The 22,349-nt window shown below is 38.3% G+C and overlaps 1 protein-coding gene across 4 annotated transcripts in view; it reads right to left on the reverse strand.

Moving 5' to 3' along the window:
- ASAP2 (ArfGAP with SH3 domain, ankyrin repeat and PH domain 2) overlaps positions 1-22,349 on the reverse strand; it is a 90,733-nt gene that overhangs the window by 42,133 nt on the left and 26,251 nt on the right. For all 4 annotated transcript variants that reach the window (XM_062634538.1, XM_062634537.1, XM_062634536.1 and 1 more), the window contains exons 3-5: positions 20,154-20,299; positions 12,287-12,361; positions 9,968-10,017 (exon numbers count right to left, since the gene is read on the reverse strand). In XM_062634538.1, coding sequence (XP_062490522.1) covers positions 9,968-10,017; positions 12,287-12,361; positions 20,154-20,299 — 271 coding nt within the window. The remainder of the gene's footprint in view (positions 1-9,967; positions 10,018-12,286; positions 12,362-20,153; positions 20,300-22,349) is intronic.

Below are 22,349 nucleotides of genomic sequence, written 5' to 3' on the forward strand. Positions count from 1 at the left end.
GGAATACCGGCCGGCCGGCTGTGTTGCAGACTTCAAAGTCTGCTAGACCAGCTGTCCTAATTCCCTGAAAGTTTCCATGAACATTTTCCAAGAGTTCTGAATAAAACAGGTTCTCCTGCAGAATATAAATGAATAACCAATGCTGTCACACAGTGTAACTCCCTTAAACACTCTTACGTGTGTTACAGCTAATTCTCCATACTATTTCTAAAGGCAGTAGCATAATCATACTATCCAGTTAGGCAAGCGTGATATGAAGAAATGATACTAATAAAAGAAGATATATGAGGGTGTTTACTTTTTGGAAAAAGAATTTTAGTTTGCCACTTGTACTGTTTCGAAGCTGAAAACGCTGGAAAGAGCTTCCTGAGGAAATGCTATACTGCTTTTGAACACGAGGAAACATTACACAGAAATACAGGAAGCAGAAGAGAGGAACAAATAACACACGCACTGTTGTACCTCCTCTTGGGCAGTCAAGTGTCTCTCAGCTGTCTCTCTGAAAAGATGACATGTCTCAAGTGCCCTCTTAACCTGATATTAACGGTACCCAAACAGCCTATGGGAAAATATCCTAGACAGGCTAAGGACTTCCAATCAACGGCATATTCTGTACTTATAATTCTTAAGAAGGAGGGACTGCTTCCTCTAACACCTCAAGCAGCAAGGGAAAACCAGAACTAATCCCATTAATCTCATCCCAGAACATTCCCACAGGGAAACATTTTGAACAGCAATTCAAAAAGCCCAACTGTGCCTTTGGTACTGGCAGGCACAACAACGCCAGCCCCGTGCAGGATTCCAGCACCAGCAGATCTAGCCATCGCTACACTCCTCCTCAGCCCTTCACATCCCACCAGAAGCAGACATTCAGAAGGAAATACTTCTTAAAATACTCTGAAAACCTTCACTTGCCTGAATAAAATCTCAACTAACTCCAGAATGCTCTGTTTTCATCAAAAATAAGCCCGTACTCTTACCCACTTACTGCCAATTACGCGATTTTGTACCCATAGAATAGAGAGTCCAAACACAAGATTTAATCAAACATCAACTGTGAACAGGGAAGATAAACCACTACAAAAAGCTTCACAGAAAATGACAAAACATGCAGCTCCTTTCTAGCACACACTCTAGGAGAGTTTATATCATAGTTCTAAAAAAGTCACACCTCAGAGCAAAGATTCACCATGGTTTTAGTTCTCTCAATTTGCACATTAATTTAACAGTTCATGAGACGAGGGAATTCACTGAAATGTGAGTCAAGTCTAGTAAGTACCAACTGCCACTGTATTGTATTTTCACTGTTTACAGAGAACAATACCCAAACACAGGATGACATAATCACCTCCAAATTTTAAGAGCTTATTAATATGTCATGAGTTGTCTCTAATGCTCATTAAAGCAAAGGATGATTAATACTGCCAAAGAGTCAAACATTATGCATGATATTACAGCATACATAGTTTAAAGAAATTTATTTCCTTTTAAAGAAAGAGCCAGATTTTGGTGAAAAGAGTCCTTTCTATCATAGAATCACAGAATGGTTTGGGTTGGAAGGGACCTTAAAGATCATCCAGTTCCAGCCCCCTGCCACAGGCAGGGCCATCTTCCACTAGACCAGGTTGCTCCAAGGCTCATCCAACCTTGCCTTGCACACTGCCAGGGATGGGGCAGCCACAGCTTCTCTGGGAAACCTGTTCCAGCGCCTCACCACCCTCATAGTGAACTTTTTTTTTCCTAATATTTAACCTAAATCTACTCTCTTTCAGCTCAAAGCCATTACTTCTTGTCCTGCCACTTCATGTCCTTATAAAAAGTCTCTCTCCAGATTTCTTAAATCAAACTACACAGGCAAAAAATAGTTAAACCAAGACTAAAGCATATTGAGATCTGCCAAGTGATTCAAAGAAATAAACCATCCTTGAAGCCATTTGCTGAAGCTTTAGCCTCCATGGCTTCAAAAACTTCAGAGACACTTTACAGAATAAACCAAACTATCATCTCTTGGTGACAAGCACCAGAGATACATGATGGTGCATTTCACTTTTGCATTTCCTTATTATTTATGATTTTAGTCTATAACTAATTTCTGTAACCCTGAATTTAACCTGTTCTTTTGATACAATACTAGGCTACATCCTCTCTGACTGATACTACAGAGCACTTTGTTTCTAGGGAAACAAACCATGTACAGCAGTGTTGCATTCATATTTTCTGAGTGCTAAAGGTGAGCTGTGTTTCCTATGCAAATGTGAGAGTCAACTCAGCTTCAAGTACTACTCTGCTGTGGTAAAGACAGTTCTACGATGTATCACTGTGAGGCTGCCAAATATTGCAGAGTATTCAGTTTTTCAGGCAGATCAACTGAACAAAATTGGTAAGAAAATTGGGAAAACACTAAAAAATCCTCTAAAAGCAATAAGAAGGAAACAAATGTTTTGTAAAGCTGCTGCTATTGAAGCTCATGCAGTACATGTGTCACATACGCAGACTTTGCTGACTAAGATAAAAAACTGATCACACTTCATTCAGTCCGTTTACAATGCAGCTGCACTAATAAGCAGTGAACTCAGATCTGTGTAACAGACAAGTGAAGCTGAAATACATGGTGAAGAATTACAGAGAAGTCAGATACAAAATAAATGGTCTTGCCCCCTCAGTTGCCACTACAGCGCTATTTTTACAGCTCCAATTTGAAAAGCAACTGTTTTTCAATATAAATTTTAATTTTTTTCAAAGAAGTCAATTTTGTCATACAGATCATGGTATAAATAAACATCAAAGTAGGCATATTTAGTTTTTAAAACTTTAAAGAGGATGAGACCTATATACCTGTTTCACACACCAAAGACTGGTATTCATATTCAGCCAGTAAACAAGGGTAAACAACTAGAACACACTGTGCACATGCAGCAGCAGTGAACTGGCTGCCTGGGCAGCAACTCTTTCGTTAATTCCTCTCCCCATAAAGCAGTAGGCCAGGCTGACTCTGGGTACATCAGAAGGAGCAGAGACTGGGAATAGCACCTTGAAGGCACAGACTTGAATAGGGAGCCCTCTGGAAAAGGGAAGGCTTCCAAGGGCTATTACATTTGACAAAATAGTATTATACATTATAATTTCAAATATCCTTTCTTTGTCTAGTTTTCCTTTTCAGCCTGACTCTCCAAGTTCAGCTCTGACACCCTAGCCTTTCAGAGAAAAAGCCTCCATCTACTGTCTGCCAAGGCTGACGGCAGAGTATCTTATCACCCAAGTCCTGAAGGAAGAAGTCATCTTTTCCTTTTAGGAAATGCTATAAAGCTTTCCCTTTCACTCCTCCTGCACTGCAGGATGGGGAAAAGAGGGCAGAATGAGCAAAACACATCCAGATCTTTCTAGTATTTCAGCATAGTATCTGCAGATTTATTCAAAGCTTTTTCCATTTAATTAGCAGGTAATCTCTTTCAAAATGAAACTACTTAGCATGAAATCTCAGTCTCAAAGCAGTATATTGTGGATATGGTTTATGTGGATTTTAGTAAAGCCTTTGATACTGTTCCCCAAGCATTCTCCTGGAGAAACTGGCTGCTCATGGCTTAGATGGGGGCACTCTTTGCTGAGTAGAAAACTGAATGGATGGCAGAGTTGTGGTGAATGGAGTTAAATCCAGTTGGTGGCTGGTCACAAGTGAGGTTTCCCAGGGCTCAGTATTGGGGCCAGTCCTGTTTAGTATCTTTATCAGTGATCTGGATGTTTTAGAGTGGATATTAGAAAAAAATTCTTCACTGAAAGGGCTGTCCATCCTGGCCTGTATCAGAAACAGCGTGGCAAGCAGGGCCAAGGCAGTGATCATCCCCCTGTACTGGGCACTGGTGAGGCAGCACCTCCAGCATTGTGTTCAGTTCTGGACCCCTCACTGCAAGAAAGTCACTGAGGTGCTGGAGAGGGTCCAGAGAAGGGCAACGAAGCTGGTGAAGAATACTGGTCTCTCTTCCCAAATAACGAGTGATACGGCAAAAGAAAACAGCTTCAAGTTGCCTCAGGGAAGTTTTAGAGTGGATATTAGAAAAAAATTCTTCACTGAAAGGGCTGTCCAGGGAAGTGATTGAGTCCCCATCCCTAGAGGTATTTAAAAGATGTGGAGATGTGGTACACAGGGCCAGGGTTTAGTGACGGATGTGGTGGTGCTAGGTTAATGATCTTCAAGGTCTTTTTCAACCTAAATGATTCTGTTATTCTATTCTAGAAATCTATATTATTCTATTCTAGAAATCTATATATTCTAGAAATCTATATTAAAGCTATCTTGTTTCACGCTTTCATCCTATTTTCAAGATGTGACCTCCACTTTGTCTTAAGTACATGTTTTGAAAGGAAATATGGCAGAATTATCTATCATCTATGAATATAAATTATCTACTCAGTCAGGTTAGAGCTCTGAAGAAAGCTTGCAAAATTTCCAGAGAAATTTTTGTCCTATTGCTTAAAAAAATGAGTTTACCAAACTGGAAACATCATCATGTAACGAAACAGCTTTGCAGACATCTTTACAGAACACTGGCATGAGTTTGTTCATTCTTTCATTGACTTCAAATGGTTCAGAAACAAATCATTAATGATAGAGTTATACCTAGATATGAGTGTTTGTGTTGCTGCACAGTAACGTAATGCACCTCAGCCTACTGGCTTGATCTTATAATGCCACAAGCACATTCAATCAACTTGTTCTCTTCACTGTGAATAACCGACTCCCATGCCTGGCTTTTAAAAAGGAAATGGCAAAGGAGGAGAGGGAGACAGCCTTCCTAAGAAAACCTTGTTGGTTTTCATTAAGCATTTGTATTTCATAGCATTTAGCACAACACTGATTAGCAGAGGACTTCTGAAGATAGCATATATTTATAGGCCTAAAAATAAAATATCTTTATTTAAAAAAATTCACATTTCTTTCTTTTCAGGTAAGACAGGTTTATGTCTGGAATACAGACACTGCTATTCAGCTAAAAAAAATGAGTAAATAATATGCTTCAGTAAGTTTATGCTTATATTTCCTGCGCATAATTGTTACAATGCCTTTACCTCAAAATCTAACACAACAGGACTGATTAAACTGAAGAACGTGGGTGAAATATGGCTCGCTGCCTTGTTGAATATACTCTGCCTGCTGGGAGAATGAGCAGTTTTTATGACATGTGTACTCCTTCCCCGTATGCTCCCACGGCACGTCTGCCATTAGTCTTTTAAGTACATGGGGGAAAGCAACTGCCTCAAAACAAAAAGAGCCCAGCCTGCACCAATTCTACCCGCAGGACGCAGACTAGTCCTGCTGCGGCGTTGCAGTAGCAGGCAGCAGCGCCTGGCTCTTGTACAGGAAACAAAGACTGTAACTGTGGTCCTAAGAGAAATGGACTGCTTTTAACTACTTTAAGGCTTTAAAAACATTTTAAAATATTTATGGCTTCAACTGAAGCATATTAATGACTGACGGTGAGAAAAGAGGAATTAGTCATGAATGTCATCTCAGGATGTTCCCAATTTTTGACTGAGGTAGGCTTGCATAAAGCTACGGGTTACTTGCTCCTCTTGCACCCTTGCTTGAAAACAGTCCCAGTGTTTTAAGAAAATTGGTCCATCCTTCCTCCATTATTTCAGGTGATCTTCAGGAAAATACTCAGAAGTTAGGCAGTTAGGGCAAAGAAGTTGCATAATAATCAACACTGATGGACGGTGATCCAAGAGCGTAAGAGTGGATCTTAAAACCACTCTCCCAGACAAGACTGTATACACGGTAATTTTAAAACACATACAGAGCTTGATGCTTAGAAATTGTTACAGGAAAAAGGCAAAACAAATGTCATTTCTCAATTAACTGAATTTCTTTTCAAATAGGTCACACTTGTGTATATTAGCACCTGATATGTCAGCACAAAAGTGCAAGTAAAAAATGAGATATTGAGGCAAATAAGCTCCAATTCTTCCTTATAGAAACAGCCTATAGAGACAGAATCAGGATAAAGACACTGTCACTTCTTCACAGACTACAAAAACACCACTTTGACATCTGGCACTTAGCTTCACAGGTCTGTACTTGTGACCTGGAAATGCAGATGAACAGTATTATTTTAAGCATACGATACAGAGGGATATGCAGACAAAGAGCTGCCAAGCAGTCTTGCAGTTTGTTAACCCAAAGGGAAAAGAAAAAGAAGAAGGAGGGAAAAGAACAATAAGAGATATTCACATATTTGAAGAGGTATCACTGGGAAAGAGAGCTAACTAAGCAAAGAGAGCTAACTAAGCATAAACTTAGCAATGGTTTTAGGCACAGTCTAAACAAGAAGTCTCAGGTAACACACAGAAGAAGGCTGAGCAAACCTCTGGCTATTAGCACCTACATCCGCCATTTTACTGTGGCAGCATAAGCTGCAGATGAGACTGAGGCTAGCTTTCCCAGTTCCTTTGCCCTTTTCGTTGAGGCAGAGACTGCAAAGATACTACAACAAAGAAATTCAATTCACGATTAAGAATCCTTGAGATGACTCTGCATCCACCCACTGCCACAGATGACCAAAATGTGCAGCTATAAGTTCAGATCCATTTGAGACAGGCACAGAATCAAAACAGTTATTATCTTAAGAAACCTCAGTGGCATGTATTATACCAGTTCAGAAAAACCTCATTGTTTTCCTACATCCAAAATTTACTAGATGGTAAAGCTGACATGAACAGATTCCAGCTCATTCCCACCCTTGCTTGAAAATTACATCATTAAACATCCCATCTCTGATTTATGAAGACCAGTGCTCAATAACAACAGCCTGCAACATCTCATCTGGGAACTGATCTTGCACACAAGAGGTGGGTGTCTCAGGGAAGTTGCAGTCTGAATTTAACTCACCAGAACTAAGGAAAATTGGTCTGCTCCTTGGCAGAGGGGTAAGGCAGCTTGAACTAAAAAAGTGTCCCATGACTGCCAAACTAAAGTCACAATAAGTAGTATCTGCTGTTATAAAACAATCACAAAATAAGGGGGAAAAAAAACAAACCCCCTATTTTAAAGAACTTTCATGAAGACAGAATTCCCAGGCTCCCTATTCCAAGCCTCAAGCAGATGATTCTTTGGTCTTGATCAAAGCGAAGGAGTCCAACAGGCTAGACTAAGAGCTTTAAACTCTAGAATGTATAACTTTCATCTAACCACTTTAAAAAATATAGTGCACTACAATTGTACCAGCCCACCACCTGGAAACGTCACAGAAGATGGTAATGGGTCTGAAAGAACTTCCTGATGAGCATGTGCTATCTTCAGTTCTTGCACGTTGAATAACCTAACACATAAATGGCTTAGAAATCAGCACTGTCAAGGAGATGTGCTTCATTTGTTAGAGTCCTGCAGAAACTACATAGGAAATTTGGAAAAAGGTATCTCCTTACAGTGGAAAAAGGAGCCTGTTTTGCATCAAGACCCAAGTGTCTTATTTGAAAGCAAAGTAATAAAGCAGGCTTTCTAAAAGGGCTGATGGTTAAAAGGGAAAAAAAAAATTAAAATCTCATGGTATCATATAAGCAGTATTGGATTCCATCCCACAGACAGAAAAGAAATATGTCAACATCCAATTTTCAGGTCCTAAATGTATTAATATGCACAATGCACAATATTTCCATGTATCTACTGTCCTTAAACTCAAACGAGAACCTTCAAATACACAGATTCTAATATATTTTCTATGGGCGTTTTTATTTTTCAAATACTTTAGTAAGTTAAAAAAACAAATGAAAATATTTCTGCAGTACCTGACTCTGAAACAGACCAACTGCTCTGACCAAACCGAGGTTCGAAGTACAAATCTTTACATCACTGCAACATACTCATCCTATTGTATCAGAGATTTTTAAAGCATCAGAGACGTTGGTCCAGTAGTAACAGCATTCTCAGTATACGTCCCAGCAGTGTGCAAATGTATTTTAAATTCTGCACATAAACTTTGCAGGATGTTACTACGAGTAAGTTACACATAAGTAATCAAGCTTTCAGATATAGTAATCAAGCACTGGCAGACAACAGTAGACTAAATTACAAGACTGCTCATTATAGATCAACTATAGCTATGGGTAAAGATCAGAAATCTTAATTACTTCAACAGTCTGAATAACTGGCACACCACCAAATGAGACCATTCACTGGTATTAGGAGCATGAAACACTGGAGCTATCACAACCTTCCATCAGTTCAGACTGTCAGACTGGAGGTTTATCTCAGTAGCTCAGAATACCTTCTTATGAAAACCCAGCTACAGCTAGAGAGTTTCAGAAAGCAAAAGCCACTTCTCCTCCACACAAACTGAGCCTAAAAAGCAGTAATTAGACCGTTCTCATTGTTATTCCCAAAAGAAATAATGAAATTTAGCTAACCTGCTAAACTTGTTGCTTTTGTAAATAAATCACCTACAGGAATAATTTCTCAAGACTACACACAACTCCAGATGTGCCAACTCAGAGGGCACCAGAGACTCCTTATAACTTTGTGCAATCAAAAAAAAAACCCAAACAATCGTGCTAGATTCTCAGCCAACAGAGGTGGCTGGGGATCTGGAAGATTTTATGTTAAACAGCGTCATCATATGTGACTCTTCTGGACCTATGTCGCCAGAAATGGTCTGACACACACAGCAGTGTCTCAGACGATCAAAGATGCTAGATATGTGACATGAAACTCAACCAATAGTCACAATCCAAGTAATACTGGAATGAGGAATAAAACTCGCTACAAAATTCTACTTCAGATACCATAACCTGTGCTCATACAATTGACTTGGCCAACCAGGAAACAACTGTTCCTGATGTAGGGAACTAAACCACTTGACAATTTATAAGGTACCAAAATTAATTTCTTTGATCTTAGGTACTGAGCTTTATTGACTCATTTGATCCATTTCACTGGATATAAAATTCAGTGATTAAACCTGATTTTACAGCTGTTTACACTGTGCATCAGGCACCTTCCAGTAAGTGGCTTATTGTAAGCTGGGCTAAGACACAACAAGAGACACAGCTGACAAGTCTCAGATAGATATTCATCCACTTCTACTACACAATACATCTGCTGAGACCATCCAACACTGACATTAAATGCAGAAAACATCTGCATCTTTAAACTAATTAAATGCACTAATTAAATGCAGCTTACTAAGGCTCCTGGTACTGAAATGATCTAGAATCATGAAGTTTTAGAATGGTAACAGCAAACACCCCCACCAGCCTTACCACCTTACTGGTAAGTGCTAAAGGCTCAGCACCAAATAAGGTCTTATGGAACTCTGCATTGGGCACAGTCTCGTAAGTTTGCTAGAAGCAGAGACATTACAGAGTCATTACAAGGGTTTTAGGCTAACAAATCCAGAACTAAATCTTGTTTTGCATGCTCTTGATATTTTTTGCTAAGACATTTCTAAACACTCAGTATATAATTCCTTCTGTGTTCTTCAACTAAAGAAAGTTGCTAATTACACTGAATTAGTCACTGATGAAGAGAAGAAAACAACAAGAAATGCTTAAAAGGACATCAAGTGCAATTATGTTGCTGCACTTTCGGTAGTCAAGGATGAAAACACAGAGTGGCTAACTTTTCATTTTATACAGCAGTGTCCTCCAAAAGCAGAGGAAGGCAGAAAAGGAACTGGACTTTAACATGTAGCAGACTACATGTTATGAATATACATACTATCAAAAAAGAGGAATAATTCTTTCCCAATTAAAACAAAATGTTGTCAACTGAAGTGGAAGACTATGCAGTGGAAAACATGCACTGGGATATTATTACTCAGAACTTTGTTACACAAAGTGGTCTACCACAGACACTAAATGTCATGGCACACAAACACAAGACAATCCACTCATTTAATAAGCTGTATATTACAGAATTTGAAATGATTGTGTCTATGCATGTCTATTTTCACACAGCCCCAGGTTTTAAGACACATACACTTTTGTTTCATAGTCCTTCCAAGCTTTATCAAAGGGTTTTTTCAGGTCCTGTCAAGAGATAAGAAAAAACAGTTATTTACATGAAAAATTCTGTGGATCTATCCTGTGTCCTTCCTAACACTGAAGACACACCTTGGCCATTTGCAGGACCTACTAAAATAAGGGACTCCACTCCTTTAATAGCTCACCTAAGAACTGTGTAAAAGCAATCTTGCAGATAGGAAAAACAATTTTGTACACAGAATTAATACACTCGTGTTCTTAAAAGCATCTCTAGGATGCTTTTTACAGCTCTGTTTTAACCCTTAAAAGATGTACCTACACGTCATCCCAAGAGCATACTGCGCAATTCATCAAATAGGCTATTTTCTCATCATTCCATCTCTGGCTCCACTGGAAAGAAGTGCCTGTCCTGAGGCTGCAGTATAGCCTTGGCTAAGGACCTGATTCATCCCACTAAAGTTAAAGAAGTCAATTTCCAGCTGACTTAATGGGAACAGTATAGGCCACATGCTTTGACATAACTTATTCTGTGAGAATTTTTTAATTACTTATGCTCCAAATTCCTTTATTTTTTCCCCACTGAAAAAGCCAATTTGGATAAAATTATCTTAACAAGATGTAAAATTGTTTCACTGATGTGAAATGGGCTGTTGGTCGGTAAGAAACTGAACATGAGCTGGCTTCAGTGTGCGCTCGCAGACCAGAAAGCCAACCGTATCCTGGGCTGCATTAAAAGGAGCGTGACCAGTAGGTCGAAGGAGGTGATCCTGCCCCTCTACTCTGCTCTCGGGAGACCTCACTTGGAGTATTGCGTGCAGTTCTGGTGTCCTCAACATAAAAAGGACATGGAACTGTTGGAACAAGTCCAGAGAAGGGCCACGAGGATGATCAGGGGACTGGCGCACCTCCCAGATGAAGATAGGCTGAGAAAGTTGGGGCTGTTCTGCCTGGAGAAGAGAAGGCTGCGTGGAGACCTCATAGCAGCCTTCCAGTATCTGAAGGGGGCCTATAGGGATGTGGGGAGGGACTCTTCATTAGGGACTAGCGACAGGACAAGGGGTAATGGGTTAAAACTTAAACAGGGGAAGTTCAGATTGGATATATGAAGAAGTTCTTTCCTGTTAGGGTGGTGAGGCACTGGAATGGGTTGCCCAAGGAAGTTGTGAATGCTCCATCCCTGGCCGTGTTCAAGGCTGGGATGGACAGAGCCTTGGGTGATACGGTTTAGTGTGAGGTGTCCCTGCCCATGGCAGGGGGGTTGGAACTAGATGATCTTAAGGTCCTTTCCAACCCTAACTATTCTATGATTCTACTCTATATCTAAAAATGCAGCATTTGAAATTCTGGTGGAGTTTAAGAGATCAGCCAACTACAAAAAAAAAGTATTGTTAACTGTCAGGCACTGGGAAAGCTTTGCAACTACAGACTAGGAACTAATTTTTACCTGTCAGCTAGTTATTTTGACCATTATATAATTAAAGCAGCAGTTGATTATTCTTGCAAGTCAGGAACATGGGGCAACGCTCTATTGTAATAAATGTATTTATTCTGACACGCAAAAAGAACAAGGAATGAAATGTGGTAAGCAAGCAACACAAAGATAATATGCCTATCTTAGTAAATAATCTATTTATCCTCCAGCAATATACAGAGACCATTTTTAGTCTATGTACATTTTTCCTTCAATGTCCTAAACAATAGCTGCCAGTCGCTTCCTGTTTGCTCAGCAGTAAACAAAACATAAGCCAAATAAGTTTGTTGTATATAGGCTTTGCAATTTATTATTAACATAACATCATTTGAGTCCAGGTTACTATTATTTCAAACAGGAAATATCCTCAGGGCACAAACAGATCCCATCTTTTTACTCTATGAGTCTATCTTTGTTAAGGAAAATCCTATGCCCATGCAGTCTAATGTGTCTTTCTTAATAATCTGTATAGTTCCTGATAAATTTAGAATGTTAAATAGTATATTAATAATAATTCTTTAACAAAGTACTATCCCCTCAACTAAGTAAATGTCTACGTTTTTACACCTCTTTCTCTGCTTACCTTATATATCTCATGAATGCTTTTAAAGCTTCTCCAGTGTTGTTTTGTATACATAGTCAAGAGTTTTTATGTGAAACCACAAACAGAAGGGATGACTCAATTCACCAAACAAACCCCAAACAAAAAGTCTCTTTATTAAGCTAATACCTTACTTTAGTATCCTATGCCTTCTAGCACATAAATACAGTAGCTAAATGTATTTACTGTATCAATAAATATATTTTATATATAAATTTTACATATAAATAAGAGAAACATACCCCTTTTACTCCTTTTAAATCTCCCTTCAGCAAACTGTCCAATGGAAAAGTGATGATGTTGTTCATATTCTGAATCTGAACAAGAAAATTACATCAAACATTGAATATAAGAACATAAACTGTCTTCATTCACACAAAGTTTCACAAGAAAATCTTATGTATTATTTTTCTAACCCTGCTTTATGAAGATGTTTATCAGTACAGCCAGTAATCAAAGAGGGAAAAATAATCATGGTATAGGTAAGTATCTATAGTAATATTTTGATGGGGAAAAAGACTGAAGAAAAACTGTATTCATAAAAAATTAAGCAGCACACACCAGAAAAAGAAAGACTTCCTTTCCAATCCTTTATGATTCAGGGAAAATGACCCATATCTTGAACATTATGTCTAGGCAGAGTTTAAACTGTAACAATTCAAATGAATTGCACTGAAGAGTAAAATATTTTATAAATAACTGATAGGAAAAAAAAAAAATCAGAATAACTTCTGCTTTGGATGGATTTATATATTTTTTGCTGTTATTGTTCACTGTTCTATTAAAATGTGATTTTTTCAAGGAGCACTGAAATACATATATGAAGATGGATTTCAAACGTTCAAAATAGACAAGGAACTTTGCATTGTAGCAATAAATTCTTCTGTTTCTTCAAGAACAATGTCAAGAACATCAAATTCCCTTTTAGTGTAGCCCATCCAGAGAAGAAATGACACTAACAGGAGCTTCAAAAAAAGCATTTCCAACTGTGACCCTTCAGCCTCCCCAGAATGGAAAAATACAAAGCATTATCACACTATAGTTAAATGCTGGCCTTACTAGAACGGACTTAGGAGTCCCATCCCCAGTTGTACTCAACAGCTGCTATTAAAAGAAAGTCCCGAAATCCCCACTCTTAAAAGATACACTTCACTGTATTTCCTTGAAATTTCAAACAATCAAAGAGAAAGGGAATATACATGATTTTAAAGGTCAAACAGATTGCCTCTGCATGAAAGGCTGAAGAAATACAGAAGATCTGGTCTTTTAAACTCCTACCACAAATCACATTTCTCCTCCTCCTACTTTCCCCCTCCCCAAAAAGCTGCACAACTCAACCACAGAAATCCCTTTAGAATCAACAAGTTCATTGCAACTCTGTGTGTGTTTTGCCTTTTTAAAAAAAAAAAAGTAATTCTTATGAAAACTGAATGAGCAACATCAATACATGCATAGCTGGCAGAGCTGGAAGCCACCCACCTCTCAGGTTCTTCAGCTGTACTACATCATCTCCATTATCAACATAACCATGGTCATAGTTAATAAAATTTGATGTTGTAGACATAGGAGACAAGTGGAAAAGGTTTCAACCGCACAAAACATAGATGAAAAACACTAAAAACTTCTAGAAGACGACAGGTGGAGCATGTACACCTATTGACACACATATCCAGAATGGCTATCCAGATGGAGGAGCAGAAGAGGTCTTAGATAAGATACAATCCTATGCAAAGTTTTGTACTTAGTTATTCTATTTTATGATGCAGTCAAATGTCTAACCTAGAGACACAACACTTTCATAGCCTCCCTTTAATTATTCTTCAAATCCAGATAAACAGGCACAATGCAAGAATAAAGCACTTTTTAACAGCACACTCAAAGACAGCTATTTTTTCCTTAAGTCAGAAAAGAAAAAATGTCAGAGCCTGAAGTACTGTCCCAGACATATTCATATAAACATCAATTAGCCTCCAAAAGAGTCCTGGATGTTTCCTAGAATGTCAAGTCTTGGGCCATGAAGTCCAAGCAACTTTAAAAAGAGAATACAAAAAAAACCCTCCACCATTCTTTTTCAAAAAAGTTCGGAGAATGTTTCCCTGTTCAAATTAATTCCTTCTTTGTGCTATCACCTGTATGTTAGTATCAGCAAAGACAGGCCTTCCTCACAGAAGGAAAACTCCTATCTTCAAACCCAGAATAATGGAGCTCGTCTAGCCTTGTATGGTCTTCCATCATAGAGAAGGACACAGTTACAAAACCTAAAACCTGTGGACTTTGCTGTCACCGTCCTAGCTAACTAGGCCGTGGCAGTTAAACCTCAGGTGTAAAGGGTGGGGCCAGCTCTGCGCACGCTGCCCTCACCCAAAAAATCCACTGCGCAGGCTGGAAGGGCTCACTCTCACTTGTCTGTATGGGCAGGCGAGGGTCTAAACGGCAGGTGACAAGGTGCATGGGAAGCTGCAGATCCAACGCTGCATGTGGGCGGACCAGCACATGGGTAGCTCGAGTTAGCTCAGGAGTTGACAGTCTTGGTTGGACACTTCCTGATTGCCTAAGCAGCCTTTTTTCCAACCAGATTTGCATATCCCACATGCCCTTGGTCATTGTGCTTGTAGTAAGCGTGGTTAAAGTCCTTCCCAAATCTTCACTCGCAAAGCCAAGCCATCAATCAATCGTATTCCCTATGTCCTATTTTATTTGCAACAAATGTAAACATCCATAATGCATGAATTTGTCATTATTAACCTAGTTAGATGAATCAGACTTGCTTGTATTTATAAAGCAGCAAGAAATATAAGAGACGTCTTGCATGCTTTTCCCCTCTTTCAGAAGCTTAAGCTGAACCATCTAAAAATATAGACCCATTTTTCTGCACAAAGAGAAACATTAATATGCTGCAGCTCCTACTCTGTGTGCATACAGGGAGGTAAAATGTATTCAACTGCCCCTACATTTTGACTTTTTTATATTTTAAAATATTCTTTAAGAAGAAACATGAACAAAAGTGAAGGAAAGCTTCACCGAAACTCAAGTCCTGTCTCTGAGGAACACCAGCAAGTTCCATGTGTAAAAAAAAAAAAATAAATAGAGTAGTTAAAAAAATAAATAAATAGTTTCCACTCCAACACTGCTCTTTGGCAGACTCGCAGTTTTCCTTTGACAGCTTCCAACAAGATGACAGAGACAGGATAATGAATTAAAACTTCCTAAACTGGAGAAGGCTCAGAGGATGAGAAGAAGAAATGGCAGGAGGGGGAACATAAAAATAAACAAATATGCAGAAGCAATGGTAGAGGCAACAGGCAAGCCAACATTTGCAAAGGGGAAAGAAGATTTTCAATCAGCTGAAGAGCCTATGGCTAAACACTGAAGCTGGTATTTGCCATCCCTCCAAATTATTTCAATGAGTTTTTTCCAAAACAGGCTGCAGTACTTCGGGGATTTTCCAAATACAAGGGGGGAAAAAAACAACAAACAAACGAAAAAAGCAACCACCTAACCAAAAATAACACAAAAACCCACAAGAAATTTTCACTGCTTTAATAGTTAAATAATTTTCTTAACACACAGATAAACAGAGCAGACCTTAAACCATTTCCAATTTAAACTAAAATCCAGACAGTCAAAACAGGACTCCTAAACTGACACAACTGAATTCTAGATGCAGCACACGCTCTTGGCCATGGGCTCCCCAACCACCAATGAGGTCAGGTGTGCACAAGTGATGGCAGCACTGCCTGCTGATGAATCACTGTTTAAGTTACTTTCATTTTTCATGGCAATTACTACTGTATTTAATACTTTCCAAAGTGATGTGAGCTTTAGTAAGACAAGGCCAAGCAACACAGCATGGAGCAAGCAGAAATCAGAACGCTCTCTATAGATAAGATATTTTTAAAGGTATTTTTAAAAACTCTTCTCTTTATGCTTTTAAAGCAAAGGAAGAAAGATACTTGAAGTTATTCCAGCCCATCTATCCTGCCAGTGGAGAGTTCCCAACTGCACACTTTCTAACCCAGGGTAAAACACCTAAGTGGTAAACTTCCATCGCTTTCTCTGGGAGACTTCATCTAGTATTTTCAGAATGCGATCCCACTTACATGCAATTTATTATTTTGCTCTTCTAAAATCACCGTTACCTGCGAAGCAAACTACGTATTTCCATTTCTTCTAAGTTTTCTTCATGAACCAAGCTACTCAAGCCCTGATAAATTTTTTGCTACTGTCCTCTGAATTTCTTCCAGTTGGATCAATATCTTTTTGGCAAAGAAGTAAAGATGAGATTGCCAGGTGGAGCTGAACCCATGCCACCAAGGAGGAATTATTACATCTTTGGTTTATATCTTTACAAGTGTAAACCAAACAGTACTAATTTTTTCTTCTTGCCATTAGGCCAATTTTTCCTCAAGTGTACCAGTGAAAATCAGAAACACAGCTCACATCACTGACATTCACATACATTCCAATATGTATATCTGTAGCTTTTTTAATGCACTTAGCTAAGATGAAACCTTCTAAGCAAAATATGCCTGTGAAAGTTCAGACCCCAAACATTTTTTTAAAATCTTGGTCTCAACTATTACCCTGGAAACAGAATTCTTCTGGGCATAAATTTCTTAAGTTTATCATATGATATAGAAAAGAGGCTCCCTTCAGTCTTGCTATTTGTTACCTTTTAAGCAAATCTCCTTTTTTCTTACATTTTAAAAGATGAAGCAACGCAGGAGCATATGGTCAGAAAAATATTATCACTGTTCGTCCACTTCCCCCAGCTAAAAATCCAAGCATTATTAATAGAAAAACTTTTCACAGGAAATCTCCCAACTACTTTCCACAGAGAGAAAATATCAGATTCCAGTCCTCTCAATCCAGCATGTTCCATTAACTTTAAATTAAAATAAATGAAAAGAAAGGACAAGAGTATATAGAAGAACAACAAATACAGAAAACAGAATTTGTTAAATTGCCACTTCATCTTCACAGATCAAATCCCTTTTCAAGTAGGGCTGACAAAGACAAAAGGCTACATAAATTTTCTTTTTCAGTGTAGCAATCTAAAAACTGGATTTAAGGAACCAGTATTTAAAGTGAAAACATACTGCAATGAGACTTTCTGTGTCCTCGCGTTTTTTTGTATTAAGACTCACATCTTTATCACTTGGCACTAAATTTATTAGGAAGAGTAATTAATGCTATATGCAAGAGCCATACAGCCCTAACCTACCTGGGAACTGTGGATGCTATCGTTCAGCCAGGAAACAGCAGAGTTTGCCATCAAGAAGCAATACTGTACATGCCACAAAAAGCACCATTTTACTTCTGGAAATGCCTCTACTATTTTCTGATAGCTCACTACCAAAAAAGACACACTCATTGAGCAATCTTCTTAAAACAAACAAAACAACAACAAAAAAAACCAAAACAAACAAAAAAACCCAAAAGAACAAAAAACAAACAAAAAGGAAAAAAGACAAAAAAATACCCCAAACATTCCTAATCCAGAAGTTTAAGAAAAATTTTATATTTGAGCTATTAAAGAGAAAAGCAAAAGTGCACAGTGTATCATAAACTTATCCAAACAATGTGTAAGAAAGGCTAAACTGAGTAGTTACAAGGACCTGATATACAGTAAATGTCTATTTCTTCTTAAAGATGTTTTATAAACCATTTCAAATATGAAGAACCAAAGTTCTTCAAAGATTACTTTATGCACTATTTAAAAGTGCACACATAAAAGAAACATAGTAAAGCACATACAAGGAAACCAAGACCTGAACAGTTTACAGTTGAATAACTGGATTCCAGGAAAAAAAAAAAAAAAATCAAAAAAAAAAAATCAAAAGCTAATAAAAAAAAAACCTTCAGCTATTAATGAAATATTTTAAAGCACTGATGCCTTGGTAAGTTCACAAAACAAAGTCTTTTGGGAAAGCATTAAAACTATTAGAGAAAATAAGAACCCAGCCTCCCCACTAAAGTAGAACAACTTTACAATGGCCTTTCTTTCCTTACTAAAGATAAGTTTAAGGAAAATCTTTCTGCAAAGGCATTAGAGCCACAGCTCTAAATGTCACGCAGGCCAAGAGCTGACAGAACACATCAACTTCTAGAAACAAAGGCAAAATACATGACAAGGCAAAACTTGACAGTAGCCCTAAAGCTTTGCCAGTGTTAATAGCTCTGGCATCTGCTCCAGTCTGAACATGTCCTCTCACTTGCTTACACATTCCCAACTCATTTCAGCTGAAATCCTCAGTGGAAGTTTAGCACCCTAGGGAACTAAAGGGATAGTTCTATCTAAAAAGAGTACCTTCCAGATTTTATTTTATTTTTTAACAGCAGAAGGCTGCATGGCCCTGGCTACATTTCTGATGAAACTACTTACAACCAAAATATGTGGGGTGCTACAAGGAAACAAGAGAGGAGAGGGCTGTTTTTACTGCCAACATGCTTAATCAGAGTTGGATACTTTACCACACTGTACGAATGCATAGGGCTTATTTCATATATGGCTATGACCATAAAAAAACCACAGCATCCCAAATTATTTCCAACTACTGTACATTACTCTTGTAAGCTCTTAGAAAACTAGACCTCCATCAGTGAACTTTATGGACAGATTTTCAAAGTGACCAGTTACCAACACTTTACTGGTATTAACTTCTAATAGGCAAAGTTACATGAAGCTATAATTTTGTTTATAATTCTTTTCTAATAATTAAACAGGAGAACAAACAGCTAAGATTTTTGGTAAGAACAGCAACATTTTGTAGCTTTTAAGAGCCTTCTTGAAATATAATACATTAAAAGGTTTTTCTAGGGAGGGGGTGCAGCTTTTAGTACATTGCTTTTTAAAACCGCCTAAACATCACATTTCCCAGATCTATTTGCCTAATGAAGTCACCATATTGTAATTAATATATGACAGAAAAGGGGGTTTAGTCAACAGAAGGTATCAATTAGAAGACCCATTCTATTTTCCCTTTCAGATGAGCAATCTGCCTCTGTATGGGAGATTCAGGGTAACTGACTGACTGACACTCGGTAAGGATGACTCCTACTCTGATATATAATATCAGGTAGTATTTGTACATCCAGAGGTAGTCTAATCAATATGACCAATATGAAATACATTTCACTGTTGATAAATACAGCTGGGGCTAGACTCTCCCTCATCGATACCATGACTGCATAAAAAGAGGACAGTATCAGGAATTGAATGGGACTGCCATAATTCCCATCAGCTGGAAACATTCCCCAAAGAACTGATTATGACCAGCTGGCTGCAAACTACAGATATTTGGTCTAGCATTTGATGCAACTCCAACCCACTGATTTCAGCATGCAGACTTCTAAAGGCTTGTAGAAATCTGGGTCATCTCCCCTTCCTAGCCCTGGTTTAAGAGTTCTGGGGGTTCAAACAAATCTGGGAAAGCTCCAGCTAGTAGGATGTAATCGGAATCTGCTCTTTTTGTGCCCTTTGATTAATGCGAAATTGAGGCTGGAAATTCTCCATTCATAATTAAACTCCTATTCTTCTGTTTGGCTCACTGAAGAGTGCTTTTAAGTCTTACTAGCTTCAATTGCAGGACTGGTCCCCAGTGGATTCTATTGTCGTTATAGCATTATGTTCGATTTTGTTTTCCTGACTCTCTTCCCTGAGAAGCAAGAGACCCTCTCTTCCAGGGACACTAAAATCTCGCTTTATAAAAACAAAGTGTGAAAAAATGAAGTAAAAGCAACATGAACACAGAGTACACCAAGTTGGGTTTTGCTGGTTTCACAAATTTAAAGTAAACTGATATGAGTGTTTTACAATATAGGTTATAATTACTTAATTGTGAGAAGCTCTTATACAAGAATTGTTGGAAGAGGGTTTTCTGTTGGGCTTTTTTTGCTTTTTGTGGTGCTGTGTTTTTTTGGTTTAGGGTCGGGGGTTTTCTTGAGTTTTGCAATGGGAAAGGCTAGCACGAGACATTTTCCATTTTTTTAAGAAAAGCGGTTGTTAAAACACAAATTGTCTTAAACATGAAATGCTGTTATAATTCAGAAATACAACCTTTGTAATGGCCTTAAAATTTCAACATGTTTTTCTTAAGTAATTCTTACCAAATTTTTGAAGAGTGCAGTTAATTCCTTTGTAAACACAGAAAATTTTAAAAACGCTGTTCCCAAATCTGGGTCATCCCTGCAAACACAGTTGCCTCCAAATTTTTCCAGTGCTTGCGTATACTGTTCTTCATTTTCCACATGAGCTTCAAAAAGAGCAAAATATAAAAATATCAGTAAATAAAAGGCTACTGAAATTATAATTGAGCTAAAAAAAAAAAACAACACAAAAACTCCAAACTTTTCAGATCGCTTGCTAAAAATATTTAATTGATACAATGAACATTTATTATTTATGTTTCAACACAGATATACCAGAAGTATGACGTATCTCACTAATTCTGGTTTATGTGTATCTATCCACATGCTGTACAAAAGACAAAGAGTCAAGACAAGACAATCATCTGACAGGTGACTCTAGAAAGACCCAAAATATTCCTGCAGTATACTGGAGACCACATAACAATTCTCAACTCCTTGAATGAACTTTTAGAGTCTTCTATTAACGCTTCTATTAATTTTAATGGGAGGTGTTATGTTTAACTGTGTGCTGAACAACAGAACAGAGGAGATCAAGCGTGTTACCAGAGTCTGGGATGGCTCAGAAGGTAACAGATCCAATAAGACTCTCAGGCCATCTAACGAAATGCAACTACAAACTACATTACAGATGAGGACAAAATCCATACCTATGTTAGCTGCCTGACTCAGAGGACCAATGGGGATCTGAAGCAAATCCTAGCAGTCTGCATTTACCACAGGCCAGCTCAGTTCTCAAAGCAGTTTTGGTTCACAACAACTAGATTCTTTTCTGAGACAATGAAACCAGAAGCGGTCCAGTGCTTAACAGATACAGCAGGTTCTGAATCACTGTTTGTGCTGCACCATCCAGCACACACCTAACAACTGGGTCCTTCAGACAGCTTTGAGCTGAAAGTGTTGGGGGATTATTCAGCACAGATAATGAGATGAAACCTAGGCTTAAAGCAAGTTCCCCGGATTCAAATATAAAATAAATCTGATTCACTCCTAAGACACCAAATTACTTGCTTGTGTGAACAGGCCTAAAAGTCCTTGTCAATTTGATTTGTGGAATAAAAGTCTTTCTGAGCCCAAGCTTAGTAACCATGTCAAACTTGAGCAGGTGGACAAAGCACCCCATGTTGGCACCCGAGAACGTTAATGTTGCCTATTTCTTATTCTAGCTGTGGCCAACTTCTGATGCTTCAAAGGAAGCCAGGAGAAAACCCCACACCCTAGAAAACAAGTTATGCATTAAAAAGAACAAAAACCCTTCCTAGGTCTTTACATGAGACCAGCATAAACCCTGAAGATTATTTAGAGAGGATTAATCTGTTCAAACAAGCAATGATCCAGTTTCAAGCCCATTTATATTCACCAACACATTTAATATCCAAAGGGTTCTTGATGCAATGTACTTTCTCCAAATTTCTATGAATTAGTTATGCAATAAACCTGTTCAGTAAAGGTGGCATGCTTCAACTTAAAAACAAGCCTGTCTGTACACATTCCTATTTGGCCAGCCCTTCAAGAACTTTATTTCTCAAGTAGCTACAAATTTTCTTTACTTTCCAACATATGAAACTAAAACCCTGTGAAGTAGTGGTACAATATTGTGTAATTAAAGACTGTCACAGAGTACATACAGAACTGAAGTTACAGACATGGTATTAATTCTGCAAGTTTCTACCTTGAGTGCTTAAATTGCAGCCTGTAAAAAATACTTTGCATATAGCCATTCAAGCCCTAGCACTGAATTGTACTTATTTCTCCTCTGCATCAACAGCAGGAGCTAAGCACTTACCAAACTTTTGCTACATGAGCTGTAAGATGAAGTAAGGATGTCCGCTAATACTACTGCGTGACATACCTGTACAAACTGGCACAGACAGCAAAAAAAGCAGGATGCGGCAAGTCCAAACTCCTCTAGTTCACACAGCTACCCAGTAAGGGAGATTATTTCCATATTGTTTTCTGCATTCTGACTGCTTCCTACATGCATCTTAACATATTCGTACTCAGGAAAGTGGAGGTCAGGACACAACAAAAAGAGAAGCCTGTCACTGCATGAAAATAAGATGAAAAGGCTGCCACCATTAATTGCCGCAGTTAGATGTGCAAGCAGCAGATGAACCATGCTGACTTTGTACTACAGGAAACAAAAGCTTTCTACTC

Source organism: Pezoporus occidentalis, unplaced genomic scaffold (genome assembly GCF_034315485.1).
Source record: "Pezoporus occidentalis ecotype Australia unplaced genomic scaffold, CSIRO_AGI_Poc_V1 ctg43, whole genome shotgun sequence".
NCBI classification, from domain to species: Eukaryota; Metazoa; Chordata; class Aves; order Psittaciformes; family Psittacidae; genus Pezoporus; species Pezoporus occidentalis.